Source organism: Cyrtonyx montezumae, unplaced genomic scaffold (genome assembly GCF_038088225.1).
Source record: "Cyrtonyx montezumae isolate F1298 unplaced genomic scaffold, pur_monq_1.0 scaffold_2, whole genome shotgun sequence".
Lineage (NCBI taxonomy): Eukaryota > Metazoa > Chordata > Aves > Galliformes > Odontophoridae > Cyrtonyx > Cyrtonyx montezumae.
In genome coordinates, this window is record NW_027071936.1 from 43,930,644 (window position 1) to 43,951,368 (window position 20,725).

The 20,725-nt window shown below is 42.8% G+C and overlaps 1 protein-coding gene across 2 annotated transcripts in view; it reads left to right on the plus strand.

Moving 5' to 3' along the window:
- The first annotated feature begins 1,033 nt into the window (after positions 1-1,033).
- LNX1 (ligand of numb-protein X 1) overlaps positions 1,034-20,725 on the plus strand; it is a 62,534-nt gene continuing 42,842 nt past the window's right edge. For both annotated transcript variants that reach the window (XM_065737034.1, XM_065737035.1), the window contains exon 1: positions 1,034-1,502. In XM_065737034.1, the coding sequence (XP_065593106.1) occupies positions 1,138-1,502 (365 nt within the window). In that variant the 5' untranslated portion in view covers positions 1,034-1,137. The remainder of the gene's footprint in view (positions 1,503-20,725) is intronic.

Here is a 20,725-nt window from a genome sequence, read left to right on the forward strand (position 1 = left end):
CAGGTTTAGAGCCCAAAGCTTTACATAAAAATAAGGTTTGTTTTTATTTTAAATGAAAATGTGCTCTGTCATAGTCAGATTTTTTTTTATTCTTTTTCCTCGTTTGCCCTGAAACGTGGGTGTCTGAAGCTGACAAGTTGTCTCAGCAAATTAAGTCAAGCTGAAAGCAAGAACACAGTGCTGTGGCAGAGCAGCAAATAAGATATACATTTTCAAGCAAGAGTAGTAATTAGGCTGTTGCATATTTTATATCTTCACGTTTATTTTCAAAGAGATACATCCCATTACATCTATGCTTATTTTGATCTAACTGCTCCAACAAGCAGTCAGGGTTCATCAAGTAAAAGCTACAAATTACTGTTCAGTTTTTCTGCTACCCACAGTGTTTACATCCCTGAAATACCAACAGGTAGGTGCTTTTGTTGGGGTTAAACTAGATTTGGGATTATAACACAAATTATTAAGGGAATAGGCTTAATTTTTGTTCACTGGTTTTGAAAATCAGACAAATGAACCATTGCTATGGCAGAGGATGATCTGAAGGTCCCAGGCAGCCCTCCCTGTGACAGTGCACATGGTGCGGACTCAGTTTGCTGCCTTTCCTTCCAGCACCAAGCAGATGGCTTGGGCAGTGACCATGCCTCTCTGCAAAAGTACTGCAAGGTTTGCCTATGCATGGTGCTGCTTTTCCAACAAAAGTAATGTGACCACTATTACAATTGTAAGTCACATGACTCGAGCTGTAGTTGTACACTAAGGTATTTGACCATTAAATGTCTGTAGTATTCTATTTTGATGTCTTTCTTTACAGTGAGAGTAATTGTGTCATCTGAGCTAGACTTAAGAGGAAAAACGTTGTTGGAGTTCACAATCTGCTTTTTCCTCTTTGTTTTATCCTCCCATCATAAAGATGCAATCCTTCCCTAAAAACTGCTGGAGTATTTTATATCCAGGTACATACCATAAATAAGTTCAGAGGAAACAATACAGAAGATAATTTTTTTGCTTTCGTCCCCACAGATCTGATGGTACATAAGCCTCACTGCTCTCACAAATAGAAAACCAGGTTGGGTTCTTTTATCTGCCTTCTTTTGAATTGCATCAGTTCCAATTAGAAGCCAGAAAGAAGAAGAAGAAATGGAGGAGAACTCCCCACCACTCTGTGTCACCTGTGGCCAGGCACATTTACCAGAGGAAAACCACTTGTACAGCTACACTGAGGAAGTAGACGATGATCTGATCTGCCACATTTGCCTGCAACCTTTGCTTCAGCCGTTAGACACGCTCTGTGGTCACACCTTCTGCACTGCCTGCCTTACAAACTTCCTCTTAGAAAAAGACTTCTGCCCCATGGACCGCAAGCTGGTGGCTCTCCAGAATTGCAGGAAGTCCAGCATACTGGTGAATAACCTCCTGGACAAGCTAATGGTTAGCTGTCCTTTCACAGAACACTGCTCAGAGATTGTGCAGCGTGGTCACCTCAAACAGCATTTTCAAACTCAGTAAGTTTTTGTTGAGGTGGTTGGGCTTCTTCTTTGCTCTGTCTTTTCCTTAAGGAGATGGAAAAATATCAGCAATTAACACTGATTTAAATAGACTGTTAAAGAAAGATTTATCAATTTCAGTCCCCTGTGAGCATCTATACTATCACGAGGTTAGAACTGAATTAGTATTTGATGATATCTGAGGGTTTCTTTTAGAATCAAATCCACCTAAGGTACTTCATGCTATCATTAGCAGTTCTGGGCTGATATGTTGTGGTGAGCTGCATAACGGAAGCGTGTATTTAGTCATCCAAAGAGATCTGCGAGTTTTGGGAAGCTGAGCTATCATAAATATTTCAGTGGTACTACAGCTTTTGTAATTGCCCTTTCCTCAATCCATTTTTGAATCACAGATGACCTACATGTGAAGTAGAGCAGAAAACATCCCAGTTTAATGCTGGCCTTTGGAGCTGAGGACTCCTTCCTTCCAGGTGCACACTAGCCCTTTGATGGCACCTAGGGGCTCACAGAGGGCAGCCCATCCTCCGTGACCTCGCTCATTACCACTGTGACTGGGACAGCCTCTCTCAGGGGAGATTTCCCCAGAGAGCAGCTAGTTCCTTTGCAGGGGGAGAACCGAGGGTGAGTGGACCTCAGCACTACTATGTATGCCCAGGAATGTGCAGGTGTCTTCCCCTGCCAACAGAATCAAACAGGCAGGAGACCTCTGCTGGCCTACATGCTCCTGGGTGGGCACAGTAGTCTGATGGTTGGAGCATCTTTTTCCCAACACCAATCTGGCCTGGGCAACCTGATCCGCACTGCAGGTCATTGGTGCCAACAGTGTCTCAGAACACATGAGCAGAGGGATGGAGCAGTGTGCTAGGGAGCCCCATAGCTGGCAGTGGCTGTATGACCTGACATTCAAATACAACACCATATCCTAAAGCACTTGAATTCCTAAGAGGAATTTGTTCAAGGTACTTACTGTGGAGCTGGCTGATGGTGCAAGAGGTGCTGCCAGCTGTGTTCTGCAAGGTGAGCTTCTGCTGCCAGAGAGAGAAATTAGCAGGATTACCTACTATTTTCTGCCTCTGGTTAGTATTCCTCTGACATACCACAAATAAAGATTTCAACATTGATGTAGGTAAAAGGACTGACAGTCTGCTATGGGCTGCTGTCATAGAGATGATATTATTCTACAGATTGCAACAGTAAAATCTTCATCCCCTAGTGCAAATACCCTTTACTATTGCTGTATATGAAAACTGCTCTGAAAGTAATTTCCCCTATTTTGTTCTGTTGGCCCACGATGTTTGAGGCAAATGTTGGTGGTATGGCTGTAGAAGTTGAACCTTCCCACCAATATTTCTTTGCATTTTCTTGCCATCTGACAGATGGCAGAGAAGTGGCAGTTTGACAAAGAGGTATCCATCATAGAACTACTTATGGAGCAAAATGTCATTGAATTCCTCCATGCAGAAAAAATTGCACCCATTGGCATTCATCAACACTAGCTGAATGTTATAGAGACCAAACAGTGGATGTCAGCACAGTGAGAAGATGGGTGGTGTGTTTCAGCAGTGACACTTATAGCAGCTGTGAAGCAACAGGTCACCTCCACTGGTGCAGTTTTTTACCAGTGTGCCACTCAGGCTTTTCTTCATCACAGGTAATGGTGGTGACTATGCTGAAGAATGGTGTTTCATAGCTGAGAACTTCCTCTATCAAACTGTATTATTGTGCTTTTCGTATCTGTTGTAGTTCCTCGCTTGTCCTGACCCCCAGTAAAAGCTAGGAGGAATCAGTCAGTAACACGTGCCCACAGCCATTCTGCAGCTCCTCCCCCACACCAGGCTCTCCCAGGCAAGTCTCAGCTTTGGAAGCCTAGAGAAGGACTAGAGAGGAACAGCAGTGGTCTCCCTGCCCTCCACATCCTAGTGCACATCCCAGTGCAATACAAGGTCATGCTACACAAGCTGTGTGGCTTCTTTGCTGCCACTAGTGATAGTATTTTCCATTTGCAGTATGATTTGTTTTCTTAGCAGGATGTTAAAGTTTCCTTAAGGCCAAAGAGCAGAGGCATTTGAAAGGTAGAGAGAACCTTTGCTGTTGGATGTTTTACTAAAACACATGGGCTTTTACAGTGTAAGCCAATTGAAGCTTTCCTAGGGGCTTGCCCTTACTGACTTTCCCGCCCACTAGAAGAATTAAGAGGAAACTGTGTGACCCATAAAGGAGTCTTTTGAAACGTTGTGTTTGCAGAGCTTATGCAGTACATTTATTGTTTTCCACATGTAGCATTTGTTAATAATCACCAAAGGCATTTCATGACTCTGCAGAGATGCAGAACCCTCCCTTGCCACCCCACTCCCAACTCGTTGCAGTGCTGGAGAGGAGAAGAGCCCTGTGCTCTTCAGCTGCAGCTCTGGTATGCCCAGGTAGATGGATGCTGGTTTCTTTAATGTTTATGAATCAGTAGAAAAGGTGTCTGACTTTGTTGATGTTAATAATAATAATAGAAATAATAATGATAACAATAATGGTATTATTTTGCTGGCCAAAAATCTTGACTAAACATGCTCTGTGTTCCAGTTGAATAAATGAGACTCTGTGAGAGTCACCAGGGCAGTCATCAACCCTTGTGTTTCTTGCACAAATTGGTCTCGGACCAATCCGAGTTTGTCCTGTTCAAAGATGGGGTCACTGATGGAACAAGGTGAGCTTGTCATGTTTTATGCTTTGTAATTGAAGAGAGAACTTGAATTTTTTAAAACACTGGTTACTATGGAGTATAATATTAATAACAACCTTCTTTAAAATGTTTGCTCTTTCATCCCTTGAAAAAAAAAAAAAGGAGAGAGAGAAAAAGAGAGAGAATGTCCTTGGTTTACTACGTGATTTATGTTTGCACAGAGACATCCGACTGGATTTTGGGAATTCAGACAGTGATGCAGACAGGCAGCAGTTGGCTGTGATCCTTTGCAGTGTTTTACTTTAAAAAGGTGTGGTCTTCTGCTGTCGCCTGCTTCCTAACTCCACGGGGGGCACATTCCCCCCTTGTCAGATGGCTACACCCTTCCGTGATGCAGCTCGCTCTTAACCCATCTGCTGGTGGGCAGTGATGTAAACCTACCAGCTGCCTGCGAAGAACCACTCTGAATCGTGCAGGAGGCAGGTCTCTTCCCTGAGCATCGCTCTGCTCTGCAGCATAAGTCACTGTCTCGCCAAGCACGCTGTGCTGTCCCTAAACCCTCACAACTCCCTGTCTGAGAGTCAGATCGAGTAATCCTCTTTCAGGTCAATGATTTTGCAGTGTAGCCTTGTTTATGGGATTTAAGCTCGATTCGTAATGTGCTACCATCGCGTTGAAATGGGAAGGCTGGCTTAGAAGGGGCTTGGCTGGCACGAAGCTTTGCGTAGCGTGTCCCACCCGCACAGAGCAAGCGGGAAGGAGGAAACCTGGCAGCAGTGCTATCAGCGCTGGGAATGAAGGCTCTCCTGCTGCTGGTCCTCCCCTGGTTAAGTCCTGCAAACTACATAGACAATGTGGGCAACCTGCACCTCCTGTACTCCGAGCTGTGAGTACGCGCGGTCCTCGTGTTCTGTCTGTCTGTCTCACCATATTGGTGGGGAGGTTCTGACCATGAGTGTTGTGGGGTTGGTCTGTCTGTCTGTACCTGTATGTTTGCATGAAGAAAATCAGACAACATCTTGGCAATAGCCTGAAATAAGGCTGCAAACCGGCTGCTTTGCATCGCACAGGCTAATAATAGCAATGCATCCCCGTCGCTTTCTGCTCCCTGAGCATGGAAGCAGACAGGGCATACAGAGGCTTTTTCTTTATCGACTGGCTCTGCTGTGCCAGCATTTCCAGTGGTTGTTGGGTTTGCTTGTTTTTCCATCTCTAAATCTCGATCTCTTCTGTACATGCAATGAATAGCTTTGCATGGGAACTGAGCTCAGAGGACATCGTGATGGGCGCCCTGGTAGAGCACTTGCCATGTGTACAGGCATAATGCTCTGTGTGTAAATCTGCATGCCTATAGCAAAATGCTGAGAAGCCTTTTGCCAGAAATAATTCACTTGAGACAGGAAAGAAATTTCCAGTATTTGTTTTTTTGTTGTTGTTTTTTTGCCCACAGCAGAATTTTATTTTCTCTAGAATGCAAATTTAAATGTTGTAATCCATGCATATATCTTAAAAAAGGAATCCCAGGCAACCCCATAGCTAATCTCTTCAATCTGTAATGCAAATACTATGTGGTGTCATCTGTAAATGATGTTATTTTAATTTGTGCTTGAATGCTTTTTCATTAGTTGATAGGGCCTTTAAGAAAAGAAAGAGATATGTGCTTCGGTATGTTGATGTTTTGTTTGTGATTTAACAAAAGATATATTCTTGAGATAATGAATGAAATGGGTAATTCTGCTCAAAAATCAGAAATGTCTATATTGTGCCTGCAGTGGGAATGTTTCATTAACAGTTGTGATTAGTACCAATGAGATGAGTTTCCAAATATTTTGGTGTCTGCTGTCACACAAAAATAGCAATGTTTTGCAGAAGCAGAAAGTCCCCATTTGAAATGCTTGTCTCATATGCATTGCACCTATTAATAATTTAGTCACTCTTTATACAACTGCTCAGGATTTCTGTATGCCATGGATGCTTTCAAGCATTCATCAGACCTGGTTTGGAGGGTCACAGCTCTGCCCTCATTTAAATGAAATGGCATTTTGTTAGAAATTTTAATTAAAAAAAAATAAAAGAAACCAGACAAGCCAAGCAGGCTACAGGGGCAATCAAGCTCAAAACAGAGCAGATGAACACTCATAATGGAAACAATGGCATCTGGGATGTCTAGTTTCCAGGAAAACAAACTGATGAGATTATTCAGAGCACAGGCGCTCACAGCCTCTTTGCTTTTCTTGGGGAATTCAGGTTCACTGCCTCTTCCAGGACAAAGGGCTGTGATGCACAGTAGCTGTTCGTTCAGTGCTTGTTTATTTAGCCTTCTAACCCACAGGGACACTAGCCTTGTGGATGTAGGCAGTCAGCCTTAATGGAACAAGTGTGGGCTTGGACATGCATCTTGGGGTGTCAGCAATGGGAGATGGCACATCCCCTGAGCAGTGCCCAGCCTTGGATGCACTCTGTGCCCATGGCTGTGCTTGCTGCAGTGTTGCTAGGGCTGATGAAGCCCAAAATGGTCTCAGGTGGTTTGAGCTCTTTTTGGTAATTTCCCCTCTTCCACATGGACTTGGTGCCTGGATGCTGCCCAGTGCACTGGTGTACTGGCCTGTGGGGCAGGCAAAGGTTCCTCTCTAATAGAAATGGTTGAAAGAGGAAGAGAAACACAGCTTCCAGACCCATTTAATCAGTATGTATGGATGCTATGATCTATAGGCTGTTGCTTCAGATGATCAGGTTCTTCCATGCAAGATGTATTCCATGCAAAGTTTTATGAGTGAGACAGTGTGGGCACCAGTGTCCATGACAGCCTGGTGCTTGGGGACATGGTTTGCTGTCTCCCAGTCCTTTTAATATGCCCCGAATCCTATGGGGTCAGCTCCATAAATACTTCCCCACAGACAGCCAAAAGCCTTAATCGTGTATGTGTAGCCTATCTGACAACTTTCTGCATGTCTCAAAATCACATCGTATTAAGTGGGAAGCCTTTTTTTTTCATTATCTCACTCCCTTTGGTTTCTGGCCAGTACAAATATTGGCCTTGGTCAGGACTCATTACTTCGCTGGCTAGCAGCTGCTAGAGATACCAGCCAGGGGAGGGGCATCAGGGCTGTGAGAAGAGATGGGGAAAGGTGAGGACACGGCTATTGTCACCAGCATCTATGTGATAGGCAGAATAAAGGTGCTGGGATTTGCATTGCCCTCTCATTCATACAGCCCTCCTCTTCTGCCCTGTTCTAGCAAAGGTTAGGTTATTCGTGTTGTGCTGCTGGGGTTTACTTTGGTTTGAGGGCATTTTTCTTCCTGAAGTGCAGAATGAGTGGTCTGGGGGATAGGGACTACAATATAGCCCAAAGCCTATCTGGAAATGAGGACTCTGTAATATGTTCAAGAAATGGAAGGCAGTTTGAGGAGAGTTGAATAGGAGAAATGCAGCTGGGAAAAAGTTGTCAGGCCTTTGCTGTTTTCTATATCAGTAGGAGAGGAGTGTGCATGTGTTGCAGTGGCACTTTGTATGACAGGTGTAGAGTGCTGCTAGTTTAAGCTTTTTGTGTTAGTGGTATGCTTATCTTCTGACACTCTTGCCAGCACTAAAATCCCTTCCTTGGCCATTGTATGTTGGCTCCCCAGCAAATATCCCAGGACAGATGATGTTCTAGTCCTTCTTGCTCTTTGCCAAGTTGTTATCAGCAGTCTTGGGTGAGCCAGAGTGCTCCTGCCCTAGGAGAAGCCCATGGCAACATCTGACAGAGGGTCAGGAGAAAGCTGTTCATTTTTCTCTCCCACAGAAGCCTCCAGGCTGGGGTAGGATACAACCACACCAGCCCAATAACTCTTGGCATCCTAGGAGTCTGCAGGGTTTTCCAGATTTGCTGTACTGTCTAGGGTCCACACTTCTCCTTTGTGTCCCTGAAAGGCAGCCTTGGTAACACCTGGTCTTCTTTCTTATATAAAATATCTTAAGAAAGTGAATACTTGCCCAGGAATTCTTCGGAACTGGGATATGTTTAAAAGCACTATATGAGGATGAAGAGACAGCTGCAGGAGGTTCTTCTGGAGGTAAGGACCTGGCAGCATTGATCACATTAAGGGACATCACCATACTCTATGGCTGTCCCTGTGACTTTAAAGCAGGACCTGTGCAGCAGGGTATTCCTCAGTTGAAGGGTTTTCTCAACAGCTCACTTAGAAATAAAACAGAGGGAGAGGAGGATGCAAGAGCAGGTAGTGAGTAGACTCACCTTCTTCCTGAGGACACACAGGGAGTGTGTTGTGGTGCCCAGCCTAATCCCCTCATGCACGTGGACTCACTCACTGAAGTGTGCTGGGCAGCATACATTCTCATCACCAGTCCTATGCCAGGGAGTCCTGGCAGCTGTGCTGGCTTCCCTCAGGGGATTAAACAGCCCCAGCTCGAGGCAGAGATGTTAATCCACCAGCTGAGTGCACCCCACTAATTTAAATCGAGATAACTATTTTAAATCTATTGTTTGTTAGTGCAAAGGGCACACCTCAACTGCTAGTCCTGCAAACAATAAATTCCTCTTTTGTGTCTTGCTACTCTTTGGTTTTACATGCAGCAGTCAAAGAAATCCCACCAAGTTAACGTGATCGAGTTTCCCCATATAACTTTTATATGATAACGGCTCTCTTAGATTTCAAAACAGCACTTCAGCTGGAATAGCCAGTAAAACAGAGTTGTTCTTTTTGTTCAATTTAAGAAGGAGAGACACAAACACCAGCTGTCTTCCAGTGTCCTTGGGCATGTTTTGGCTTTTGGTAAGCACAATTTAGTTCAAGCTATTAGATGAAGGAGAAATTTTGTAGAGAAAGACAGAAGTGGAAAATTATAGTATCTTTTAGAGGGTTGTTTTCAATTCAGCTAATCCCCTCAAGGATCCTCAGGTTTGATGTCAGAGCAACCCTTCATTTACAGAAATGGCTAGAGCAGAGTTTAAGGGCTGACCTTAGAAAATCCTCCTACACATGGCAGCTTTGCAAAACTCAACAGGGAACAGTGGGTCTGGCTTCAAGCCTGTGCCTGGGAAGTGAAGGAGAGCAGGGCATTTCAGCTGGCTGGGCAGTGTGTGACGTGCAAGGTATTTGGGGCAAAATTGGAAAGCCCGGAGCACTTGTGTGTTAGTCCACTGCAAAAGTCATGTGCTGACCTTCTTACTCAATGCAAAACTGCATGTATAGAAATCTGTGTCAGAGTTAAGCTGTGAGGTTAATCAAAATTGAAAGTGTTGGTATGGAAGGCTTAAAGTGAGTGAAAAGATTCATGAATGAAAATATAAATGAAATGTCTAGAATATCTGCTTTAAACAGACAAAATAAAGCACACGTGGATGAAATGTGAAGAATCCTTTCCAGTGTAGTAGATCTGGACGCAGTGTAGTAGATCTGATGAAAAGCAGAACAAAGATGAATTAAAGCAGAAAGACATATGTTTATGGAGGTCTGCCTGTCACCTTCCTTTCAGTGCTGCAGCCTCAGAGAGGAAGTTGGATGGAGACATGGCAACTTTGGACATCTTGACCAGCCCCCTCAGTTTCCACCTCTGATACAGTCTTTGAGAAATCTCTTAACCCTGATGTTACCTTTCTCTAATGAATTTTATCTCCCCTTAAGCCCCAGCATGTACCATGGTACAGGCAAGTAGCAGGCACCAGGTGCTGTCCACCTCCCTTTCCCCTTATCCCCAAGCTCTCTGTGAGGACAGCAGATCTCCTATTGTACTGATGACCTACAAAGGGGGAAGCAGTGGCAAAGATTTCAAGAGCAAGCTGCAAATTATCGTGCATTTTAGCTGTGACTATAATTGCCTGACAGACAGAGGAGTTAACATTAGAATTTCAGCTTAAAGAACAAATGGTCATCTGTACAGCTCTTGAAATTGAAGAGTAAAGCTTGAAGTTTCAGTATGAATGTGGGATGAGAGCCTCCAAGCAGGAGCCCATGTAGATCATCTGCAAACATTGTGTTGTTCTTAAAAACATGGAAGGAGCTGTGTCCAGACGCATGGTACTGAGGTACCCAGCATGACTTTGTCTAACTACATCAGATGTTGCATCCAGGAGAGTTTGATACAGACTACGCTGCTGGCCTAGGGGACACACTGACCATGACTACCTGAGTTCAGCCTCTGACCATGGACTAATTGCCCTCTGTGAAATGTGGCAAGGTGGGGTCTGGGTCCCTTCCCCACCTCCCTCCTGTCTCACCTTTCTCCCTTTCCCCATGTTTTATATCCTGAGTCACAGAGAGCTGCCCATTCATGGCATGAGCAATGCTTTTAATTGGCAACATCTTCCCCAGTGCTGGAATCCTAGGTGCAATGAATACATTTGTCTGAGACAGCTCCAGGGAGCAAAACTCCTTTGAGAGCTTTAAGAATTTGTTGATTGCGTGGGAATTCTGCATATAACAAAAGCTGGCATTCCAGCTAAACTTTGAGAAAGATCCTGCTTCATTCCTTATGCACAGACCCAAAGCCTGCTTTTACTCCGTTTGCAGCTACCTACACATGTGACATCAGAACTGCTGGCTTGTTTTCTCATGGCTGGAGCCTTCTCACAGCTTTGGGAAAGCCCAATGCTGGCCAGTCTCAACCCCAACAAATGCAGTCCATTGCCAAAAATAAAAGCTGTGCCAGCCAATCCAGTGAAACCATGCCAGGCTGAAAATTCAGTACACTAATTATGGTTGGCAGAAAGGTTTCTTTTTGTGAATGAGTTATGCCTCAGTTATGTCTGAATCTTGTGTAGGCAGCTTCAAAAAGGTGTACTTGTGCTTTTTCCTTATGTAACCGAAGAATAAATAGGACAAGTCTTCTCCCCCCTCAGAGGCTGGTTCATAGTAGGCATCCCACTTTGGAATGGGGACCAGAGCAGGAAAAGCACTGGGCCAGGAAGGAGTGAGGTGGAATGAGATGCAAGAAGTTGGTAGTTGCACACAAGCAGCAGATACTCATTTTTTTGTCTGTCATTAAGCTACTCTGGCCGTATGCTGCAAGTTTGGCCGACCTCCGCATCTCTCTGACAATTAACCTAGTTTAGCACTGGCACTGGCAGCATGACAAGGATATTTTTCCTTAAGCTATTTCTCTGACAAATCTGGCAGAACTGGGCTGCCCTGTAACATGAGGATAAATTCTGCTTTTGCGGAGCTCTTATGTCCACTGAATACTGCTTCTGAGAACAGCTACAGCACAGTAGGGAAGCAGACTTGGAGGTTTGAGAGTCATTTTGGTTTTTTAATGCTCTTGACAGTTGGGTGGAATCTGCCTTCGAGGTTTCTGTCTAGAGAGAAGCACTTTGGGACCTTGTCTATGAGCAGAGCCATTGTTCAGGAGTTATAACTGATTTTCTGCATTTTGGCATGTGATTATATGTCCAAAGCTACCCCCTGAGCCATGTGCTGGCTGACTGGACAAGGATGCCAACAGCATGGGGCACAGAGGCAGAGATCCTTGCAATGCTGGACTAGCAGCTCAGATCATAGGTATCAGCATGGGTGGCTGCTTGGGGGCTTCATATTTTACAAGGAGGGCCCAGCCTTGATCCTCAGTGTTAGACTGGTACCTCAGGGGAGGTGTCTGTTAGTAAATGACATTTCATATCATTACTAAAACCCTGCTGTCACTGAAGGATTCCTGGCTTGGAGCTGAATCCTCTTTGGGGATTAAGAATGTGAATTTCTTTTTTCATCACCCCTAGGCCTTGGCAAAGCTGCAGTTGATGAAGACTAAATTTATACAGTGAATCCTTGGTTTGTCTCTAGAATATGTTTTATGTATTCATATAATTTATTAATTGACAGCAGATTCTGAATGTAGATTGAGGCAAGTTCAGGAGCAGCCTAGTAAAACGTCTGGAGAATTTTAACATGCTGTGAAACTTTTACACAAAAAAAAAAGAACTGTGAATTGCCTGTAACTGCTACATATTTTACCATATATCCTCCTGATATGTGATAAAAGAGATTGACTGTAAGAGTGAGCAAGTCAAGCTGGGTTTCCAGAAAGTTTCTCTCTTCTTTCTTTGGAATTGGCAGCACTATCGGCCTTTAATGATAAAGTCTTGAACTTCTCAGCACTATAGACAGGCAATCAGATTTGTAAGGTTCACATATAGAATTGACCCTATCTCCCTGCTATTCATTCTTTCTCTTTTCTGTCAAGATCTTGGACACCTGAGTGAGGAGTAAATAATCAATGTTGATTCCTCTGTCCTTGGGGACTTGTCTTGCTTTGTTACTACTGTGACACATGGCACAAAGATGGGTGGGTTAAGACAAGAAACCTACAGTTGCTAGAGCCATGCTGATTTGTTACTTGCTCTTCCACTAACTCACTGCTTACTATTTACCTGAATAACATAATATAAATTAATAAAAATGTCTTTAGCTGTGTAAATTTCAGCTATAAAATTTTATCATTGATGCATTTCTGTAAGATTTGCTTTCCTCTTTTACAGCAGGAAGCACTCTGGCAGAAGCAGGTGTTTTAGGGCAGCAAGTCATTTTATGTGCACGTATTGAGAAACTTACACCTCTCCATATATTGCGCATTGCAGTCCTATCATTCACCAGACAGTGTGTAATATATTCTTAATGTAGAATCTCAATAATTCATCAGCCTCTTAAAAAGAGGAAAAGGGGAGTCTGACCTGCTTTAAGGATCATGATTTCCTGTCTCCTCTGCAGACCTTACTGAACTGATAAGATTAGGAGACTGATGGCCTTGTCATGTTTAGTGTTTTATTAAGAACAGCCAGTACTAATTTTGAAAGCATAATTCAGGATATTTTCTTTTCTCCTCCCATTTGTGATAAGCATTGCTATTGTATGTTATTCTTAACATTCAGTTAGTACTGGTAAACCTCGCTGTCTTTTACCTTCCTGCCCATGTAAAATTAATAGTGGAATGGTTTCAAAGGAGGATCTGCAGAGACCTTTTCACTTGTGGATTTTATAACTGAACAGTACAAAAGGCCAAAAAAATGTCCCATGTGGAGCAGACTTTTATGGAGAGGAGATGGGTGTGATTAACCAAATCTGTCCTGGAAGACACTGGAAATTGAGTATGCTGTGCTTCTGCTACTATCTGAGAATGTGTAGGTTGATATGGATGAGCAAGGGTGTTTCAGTTGATATGTAGGAGCATCTCCTGCCAGGAGGCTGAATTACAGCCAGAAAAAGAAGTGCTTTATATGAAAATCACATGTTGCAACACAATCCTTAGCCAAACAGGTTTTGCAGTGGGAGCAGGAATCCAAAGAGGCAGTTTTGACTTACCTTCCCCATCTCCTGAAGGATCCTTGTCACTGGTTCTGGGCTGAATGTTTGGCATATCTCCCCTAGTTTGTCTTTACAGCAGGAAGACAACTAGAGGAAGGACAGAATTCTGCCCCAAATGCAGTATGTATGTTCTGGTGCTTAATTTTCACACTTGGTGCTGTTGGGGTTGCTGTTTTCACTGGAATCTGTTGTGAGGATGTGCATGATGGAAAGCCCCAACCCAGGCCATGATTGAAATATTTATACTAGTAGTGTTCACTGAACTGATGTAGAAATGAAGATATCCTGCCCTTGGCTGTCCGATGTCCCCTGGGCCTTTGTATAGGACTGGCAGAGCCCTGCACAGCCTTCAGCACCAGGGATGCACTGTGCTCTTCATGTCTGCTTTCCAACTGCTTTATGTTATCGTGAGTCCAAAGGTATGGCCATATAAATATGCTTTACTTGGAGCTGTGTCTGTGAACTTTTCTTGGTACCCATTTTAATAAGTTCTGCATTTAAGTTTTAGCGTATCTTGACGATTTTTAGTGCACTGCATGTGCACCATTTCTAGCAAGCGTGCTGCATCCAGTTTCTTCCCTCAGAGGGGACTGAATTCTAGCACATTCTTGTTTTATCCTTCCAACGCATGAGTATAATGAAGTTGGACAGTAATGGTTACAGCATTTCAGTTTTTCTGCTCTGTCCCAGTGGTCTGAGCATCTGTAGGTTTGAAAGCACTTACAGTTATGGTCTTCAAGTTCAAAATAAATCAGAATAGAATAGATCAACACAAGACAGAGCATTTAGTTAGATGTATAGAGTACATACAAACTTGGACTTAATATGTTGTACGGGCAAAGCAAATAAAAGCAGTCTCACAGTCCTACCTATTATGTGATCTGGGCTTGAATAATAGTAACATGACCCAAAAGAACATAAGAAATTTAAAATGGGAATCCAAGACCAAGTAACCCTCTTCTGGAGCTGATGAGCTATAATCCATACCAGAGATTTCCAAAATGTATTTGTTCTCCTTCCACCTATCTCCCAACAGATTCAGCCTGTCTTCCTTCTCCCTTTCCTTCCCTTTGTTCAGCAGATGCTTAGTTATATCTCTCGTACTTTTGCTAATTCATTAGTACAGAGAGGTTAATAGCTGCATTCTTAGAAAGAAAATGCATTTCACAGACTTGTGATAGTCTCCTTGCTTTTTGTTTATTGTTGCTCAGATCTTCCTGTGCTTTGTGTCTCCTGTTTTCCAGTTCCTAGCAAACAGAAGTTGACAACCAAAGCAAAAAATACCATAGTGATTTTGTGCCTTGTGGGGCTTTACAACACCAAGAGAACTCACAACTGACAGCGTGAAGGTTTTTTGTCTGTGGTGAGAGCTTGATTTGCTTGCATGTTAGGTAAAAATAACAGTTTGCTCTTAAATAGGTACTTACCTTTTTGCATTGTTACATAAACTCTCTTGACACTACCAGTCAAGCGTGAATTGGCTGCTTCTGCCCTATGTATGTTTTGAGAGAAGATGTAATTTTGCAACTCCTTATTTATGAGTGTCTCTTTTGCCACGACTTGCAGTGCTCATCAGTCTCTATCATGGCCTGTATCATGCTGTGTTTTGGTTTCTTTAACTGTTTTCTGCTTTGCTGCTTCTGTGTATCCTAAATCTTCATCTTTCCCTGGCTACCTCTGAAGTTTTGTTTTCTTTGCACCTCTGTTCTGCCTCTCCCACAACTTAGCAATGAACTGCTTGGTACAGCAGGTGGCAGGGACCAAGGTCAAAGGGAAGTGTGGTTTCAAACACTACTCAAGATGACAGCAGCATGTTTCTCCTGTTTGGAGGAAGAAAGAGAAGCAGGCAGTATCAGCAAGCAGTTGTACTGCTTAAAACTATTAAGACTCTCTTGGACATGGGCTACACTGTGATAAACACACAGAGTCAAGATCAAATGAGGAGGCTTTGCTGATCCTGGATTTAACTATGGCTGGTGAATAGAGATAACCAATCCGTAACCTCAAAGTCACTTGAACTTGTTAAGTTCAGGGTTTCAGCCATGGAGAGATGCTTGTGCTTGAGCTGCCCCAGCCCTGTCCTTGTAGCAGCTGTGAGGCCCCATCTATTTCTTTCTGTAATCTCCAAGCTCCTGATGCCTGTGAAAAAGCTATTCCTTAGAGTACGTTGTCTTGTTCAAGGAGAGTGAGGAGGAAAAGGAAAGAGAAATGGGCCAATTTGATTTGCCAAGGACCTGTGGCTGACAACAGTGATGAGCCTGCTGAGCCATGTGTCTTGTGTCTTCTGTCTTCTTGCACTATTTCAGCATCACAAAAATCTGATCTAATTCTGCTTTTTATTTTAAATTTATGGCTTAAAGTATGAGTAAACTGAATTCAAGCTATGGAGTTTAACTTTAGCAAAGTATATGGAACTATAGGCTAAAAACAAAGGAAATTTTATGGATTGGCTAGGTTAGACTAGACTCTTTTTATATTCAGTTCAGCTGATGTGGTGAACTTATTTACCTGTTAAACTAAATATGGGTTAACCCAGGCTATCAAATAGCTCAGCTGCAGAGCTGCCATCTAATTAAAATCCTGTAGAACTGACATTTAATTAAAATCTTACCTGCTAATCTTCTCCCCAGTTAAATTACCACCAGGACAGAATTCCTTAAAAGAATTGCAAACTTTCCCACAAAAACCACTACAAATGATGAAAATAAGGTAATCCAAGGAAATAGGGATTGTGATCTAGTCATTTCCTCTTACCTCGTTGAATTGTTTGGTTTGAGGATCTCGTTTCTTGCTGTTACACCATACTACGCCAATATTCTGATAGAGGAAGTTATGGAAGGTGGAAGGATTTGGGATTAATTTCTTACAGGTATTATTCCACTAGCTTCATCAGATGACTCTTGGTTTTCATTGGAATGAACTAGGAAGAATGGGGTTTTGTGTACATGGGCAAACATCTAGTTTTTATATATGTAAGGAGGGAGAAAGAGATTAGCAGAGATCCAACTAATGTTTTTGGGGGGAGAAAGAAATTTCTAACCACACTGATTTACATCACACTGTTTTTAGCAAAGCAACAATCTTAAAAAACAGAACATCCCTTGAGGATGTGTGGGTGAATGGGTTGAAATGATTGCTTCTGCAATCTCTGTGACAGAAACCTCCTCCAAAAAAATCACCGTGTGGGAGCTTCATCAAACCTCAGACTCCACTTTTCTGTCCCTTATGACAACGATAGCTGCATGAGAACAGATCTTACAAAATTGTGGTTTTTCTCCTGTTTTTTGTTGTTGCTGTTCAAATCTGTCTTCCAGGCTTGTCAGACACAAACTCCATGACTTGATCAGCAACCAGAAAGTCCCTGTTAAAGAGCATGTTTTCAGGAGAGCAGCAGGATTTACGATATAAGTGACCTGTATGACTACTATGTGGTCCAGTCTGCATTTAAAGATCAAAAGAGAGAAAAGTCTCTCTGCTTTACGGAGTCATCTGTATCATCACAGAAGTTTAGGGGAGAAGGAACTTTACTAAAGTGCTTCTGAAGGAGTGGAAACACGTAACTAAATGCCAGAGATGGATCCTGGATCCTTCTTCCCACTCCTCTTGCTGACCATAAAGATGAGGGTGAAGTCTAAGCTCTTCTGGCGTCTCTGTTCTTGATGTCACAGGCACAGGAATGAGTTTTTCTGTTGGTTGCAGGGAAATTGAGGTGTTATAGTTTGCCTCTTCCCTCATTCTAAAAGTTTCTGTGCATTTTTTTCCCCTTATCTTTCTGGCAGTGCTGGGGAGTGGGATTTGTCTGGCACTGTACAACATTGTTATGTCTTGTACAAAGTGCAAAAGAACAGCAATTCATGGGGGCAGCACTCTGCAGAGGAGGATGAGGAGAGGGGAGTGTAACAGCTACAACCATGTCCTAATGGGAAACATAGGCAGCATACTGCTCTTCTTGGAATTCTCAGAGAGCAGAAGAAAGCACTGAGGGACTTGCCCTCAGTGTACAGCATGAGTGTCTCCAAAACAGCTCTTCAAACCATCATCTTTTCTTGAAAGTGTTACTCGGGAAGCCTGGATCTGATTAACTTTACAAATAATGAACACCACTTTAAAAACAGGTTTGTTAATCGTGAGATCACTTGGGGTCAGATTTCCCTGTTTCTCTGTTGAATGAGAGCACAAGTGTGAGTCTGTAGAAGGACACATAGTGCAAATGTGACCTCAAGAACTTTTTGAAATCCTACTCCTGTATGCCCATGTAGTGAGCTATAGTGCCTTCTTTCAAGGAAATGTCACCTCCTCACTGATCCTGAACCTCTACTACACATAGCTTGTCAAACAAACAGCCTTTCACTGCCTTGGGTTCATTTATTAAGGATGCTGCCAAAAACATCTGCCTACTAAATTAGGGGATTGTTTTTCCCCTCCTGTTTATCATTTGTTTAAATTATACTTTAAAATTGTTAATTAACAGAAAACAAGTTATCAAAGGAAAGAAAAGGAAAAAAAAATAAGATCTGTTTTTCTGCTAGTGGTGAAAGGATATCTTGCTTCTTTTCCTTGTGTTACTTATGAATGTATGCTCCTCAATATTCTGTATTCTTTGTGAACTAAAGGGCAGGTGTGTTTGTGGACTTGAAAACAAGACATAACTGTGCTGATACCGTGACTACATACAACCTCTACCTAGTGTGAAGAGTGGAGCGCTGGATGCAGAGCCTGGAGTTACAGATGACACTGGGAAGCAAGCACCTAAACTTGGCACTGAGAGCTCCCTCAGTTCCCATTTGGTGCCCAGAAAGTGGGGGTGGGAAAGAAAGGGCAGATGTTCTCCCAGAGAGATGGCTTGAGCACACAGGAAAGTAATCCATAACAAAATTCTTAAGTTGAAGCTGATCTGTAATAAAGTGACTGTGCTGTTCTACCTTGGGCAGCTTCTCCAGTGAATGCTCTTATTCTGCAAGAGGGATGTCTCTGAGGAGGCTGTTTAGGGTTGTGTTTTTCTAGTGGAGTGGCTACAGTATTCTTCCACAACCACTGCAGAAATCATGTATTTCCCTCCTGCAGACAACCCCTTGGTAAGGCAGCACCATCTCTGGAGACCGATGTGGTTAAACTTTGTGGAACTGTTTGTGCTCAGTTTTGGAAGGTCCCCTTGACACCAGTGCTTGTCAAACCCTCCTACACGAGGTTATAATATCTTCATTAGCTTTTAAAGAATAATAAGAAATTTGTTGTGTGGCTGCTGTTTTGTTTACCATCACTAAATTGGTAGGCATTTCTTAATCTTTTTTCCTCCAATTCCATCTAGCATTTTGCACCCTTATAAAGACCTTTTGCTGAGTGCTAAGCATCTGGCTTTGCCCTTCCAGTAACTGACCTTGTTTCACAGACACGTATGGAGATCTTCTGCCTTCAGAAGGTACAACAACCAGGTGAAAATAGTAAATTACCAAATACTGATCTGAGGAACTGCAAAAAATACCAAATAATAAGAATGATTGCTCAATTGCTTGTACAAACGTTTAAAAACATTGCTGTTTTTGTTCAGTCTGTCTAGGTAAAAAAAAAAAAAAAAGTTATCTTTAATGTCCATATCTGGGAGGGGGCAAATATTTTTGAACCGGACAAAATTTTCTTACTGTAGCTGTAAGATTGTTCTGTGTTAAAAAGCTGGTCAGTCTGGCTGCATTAGCCATCTGCGTTGACAGGCTGTAGGGGTTATATTTATATGAAGTGAGTAGAATTTGGTTTATATATGTCTAGATCTGGGTTGCAAATAAGCCCAGTGGCACCAGCTGCCAACCACGGGGCACCAATGCAGATGTCCAGCTGAAGAGCTTGACAGGGGGTGACAGCTTGGGTCACCTTGAACTATGATATGGGTCATGCCACTGCTGTGAAAATGAGCAGGCAATGAGGCACAGTATGAGAACGCTGCTGGCATTCTGATTGCCAGCTCCCTTCAGAAGGGACAGGGTCACCTCGATTTGAAGAAGACAGACTGTAATTTTTCCCCTTAAGAGCCAATAACAAACCAACATTATTTCCTATGCCACCTTGGCTTTCCTTCAGGAGGCCATCATCACAGCTAACAAGGCCCAAGCCTACTTAAACTGTGACGTTAAGGAAATCGCAGTCTGCATTGGAACAGCCTCGGGCTCAGAGGCTGGCTGAGTCACTGAGATGCCATTACCTGTCACAGAGTGTTCGCAGCTCAGATTCATTTCAAGTCTTTCACATGGCAGCCTGGACCCATTTTGAAGGAATACCAAGGTCACATAGGTAGTGCCCTCTTCTAGGACAGTAGGGGCTAGACAACCGTCCTATGAACCCGGAGGAATATGGTTGCAGCTCGTGCCCAGAGTTTGACTCTACAAACCTGCTGCTCAGGACTGTCTGTGAGGCTCTAGTTACCCAGCTGCATGCACAAACTTTATACTTTAATTTGAAAAGCAAAAATATTTAATAGGACTTGAATATTGGAATTTGCATTGCTGCAATGGCATAACAGGGAGAATGAAAGAACAACTTCCTAAAGAAGTTTTTTTTTTTCTCTGTACTGTATTTTAACAGAATGAGTAGGTAAGCTAACGTGTTTGTGATGGGACAGTATGAAATGACTACCTCTTAATGTGAATGTTTCTTGAATTAACTGAATAATAATAGCAATAACAAAAAGAATGAAACCTCATTTTTTTATGTATCCATATAAAGGTAGCATGCCATCTGAGAGAGTAGAAATGATGAGAATAATATGAAGAAACCTATGGAATCTGCAAGCTAATGAATATGAAGAAGTAACAGTCTGATCAATTTGGGCTAAAAGTAAGACATGGTGCAAAGGTTGTTTCTGCTTCTCCTATTTGCCTTCATCAGGGGAATCAATTTTGTGTTGTTGACAATACAGTACCCACATAATGAAGGCATCTTTTGTATTTAAGGAAGTCCAGGGTTGGATCCATGCTTCCACCATGGTTTATACTTATCTCCATTGGTTCATCAGATGTATACTGGTGGTCTAAGAAAATGACAGATTTTATAAAGGTCTTCAGCTTGTTTTTGAAGCTTCAAGGGTTGTAGCTTCAGCTTGAAAGTAAGGAGGACTCTTTTGTGTGGATGATATTGCCTGTTTTCCCCCCAAGATATTGGATGGACTAACAGAGGACAATGATTTTTCTTACAATTCTCCTAGCTTTGAACAGAAAAGCCAAGGCAGCCTTTGAAGCAGGATTTCCTCTCCCCAGGCACT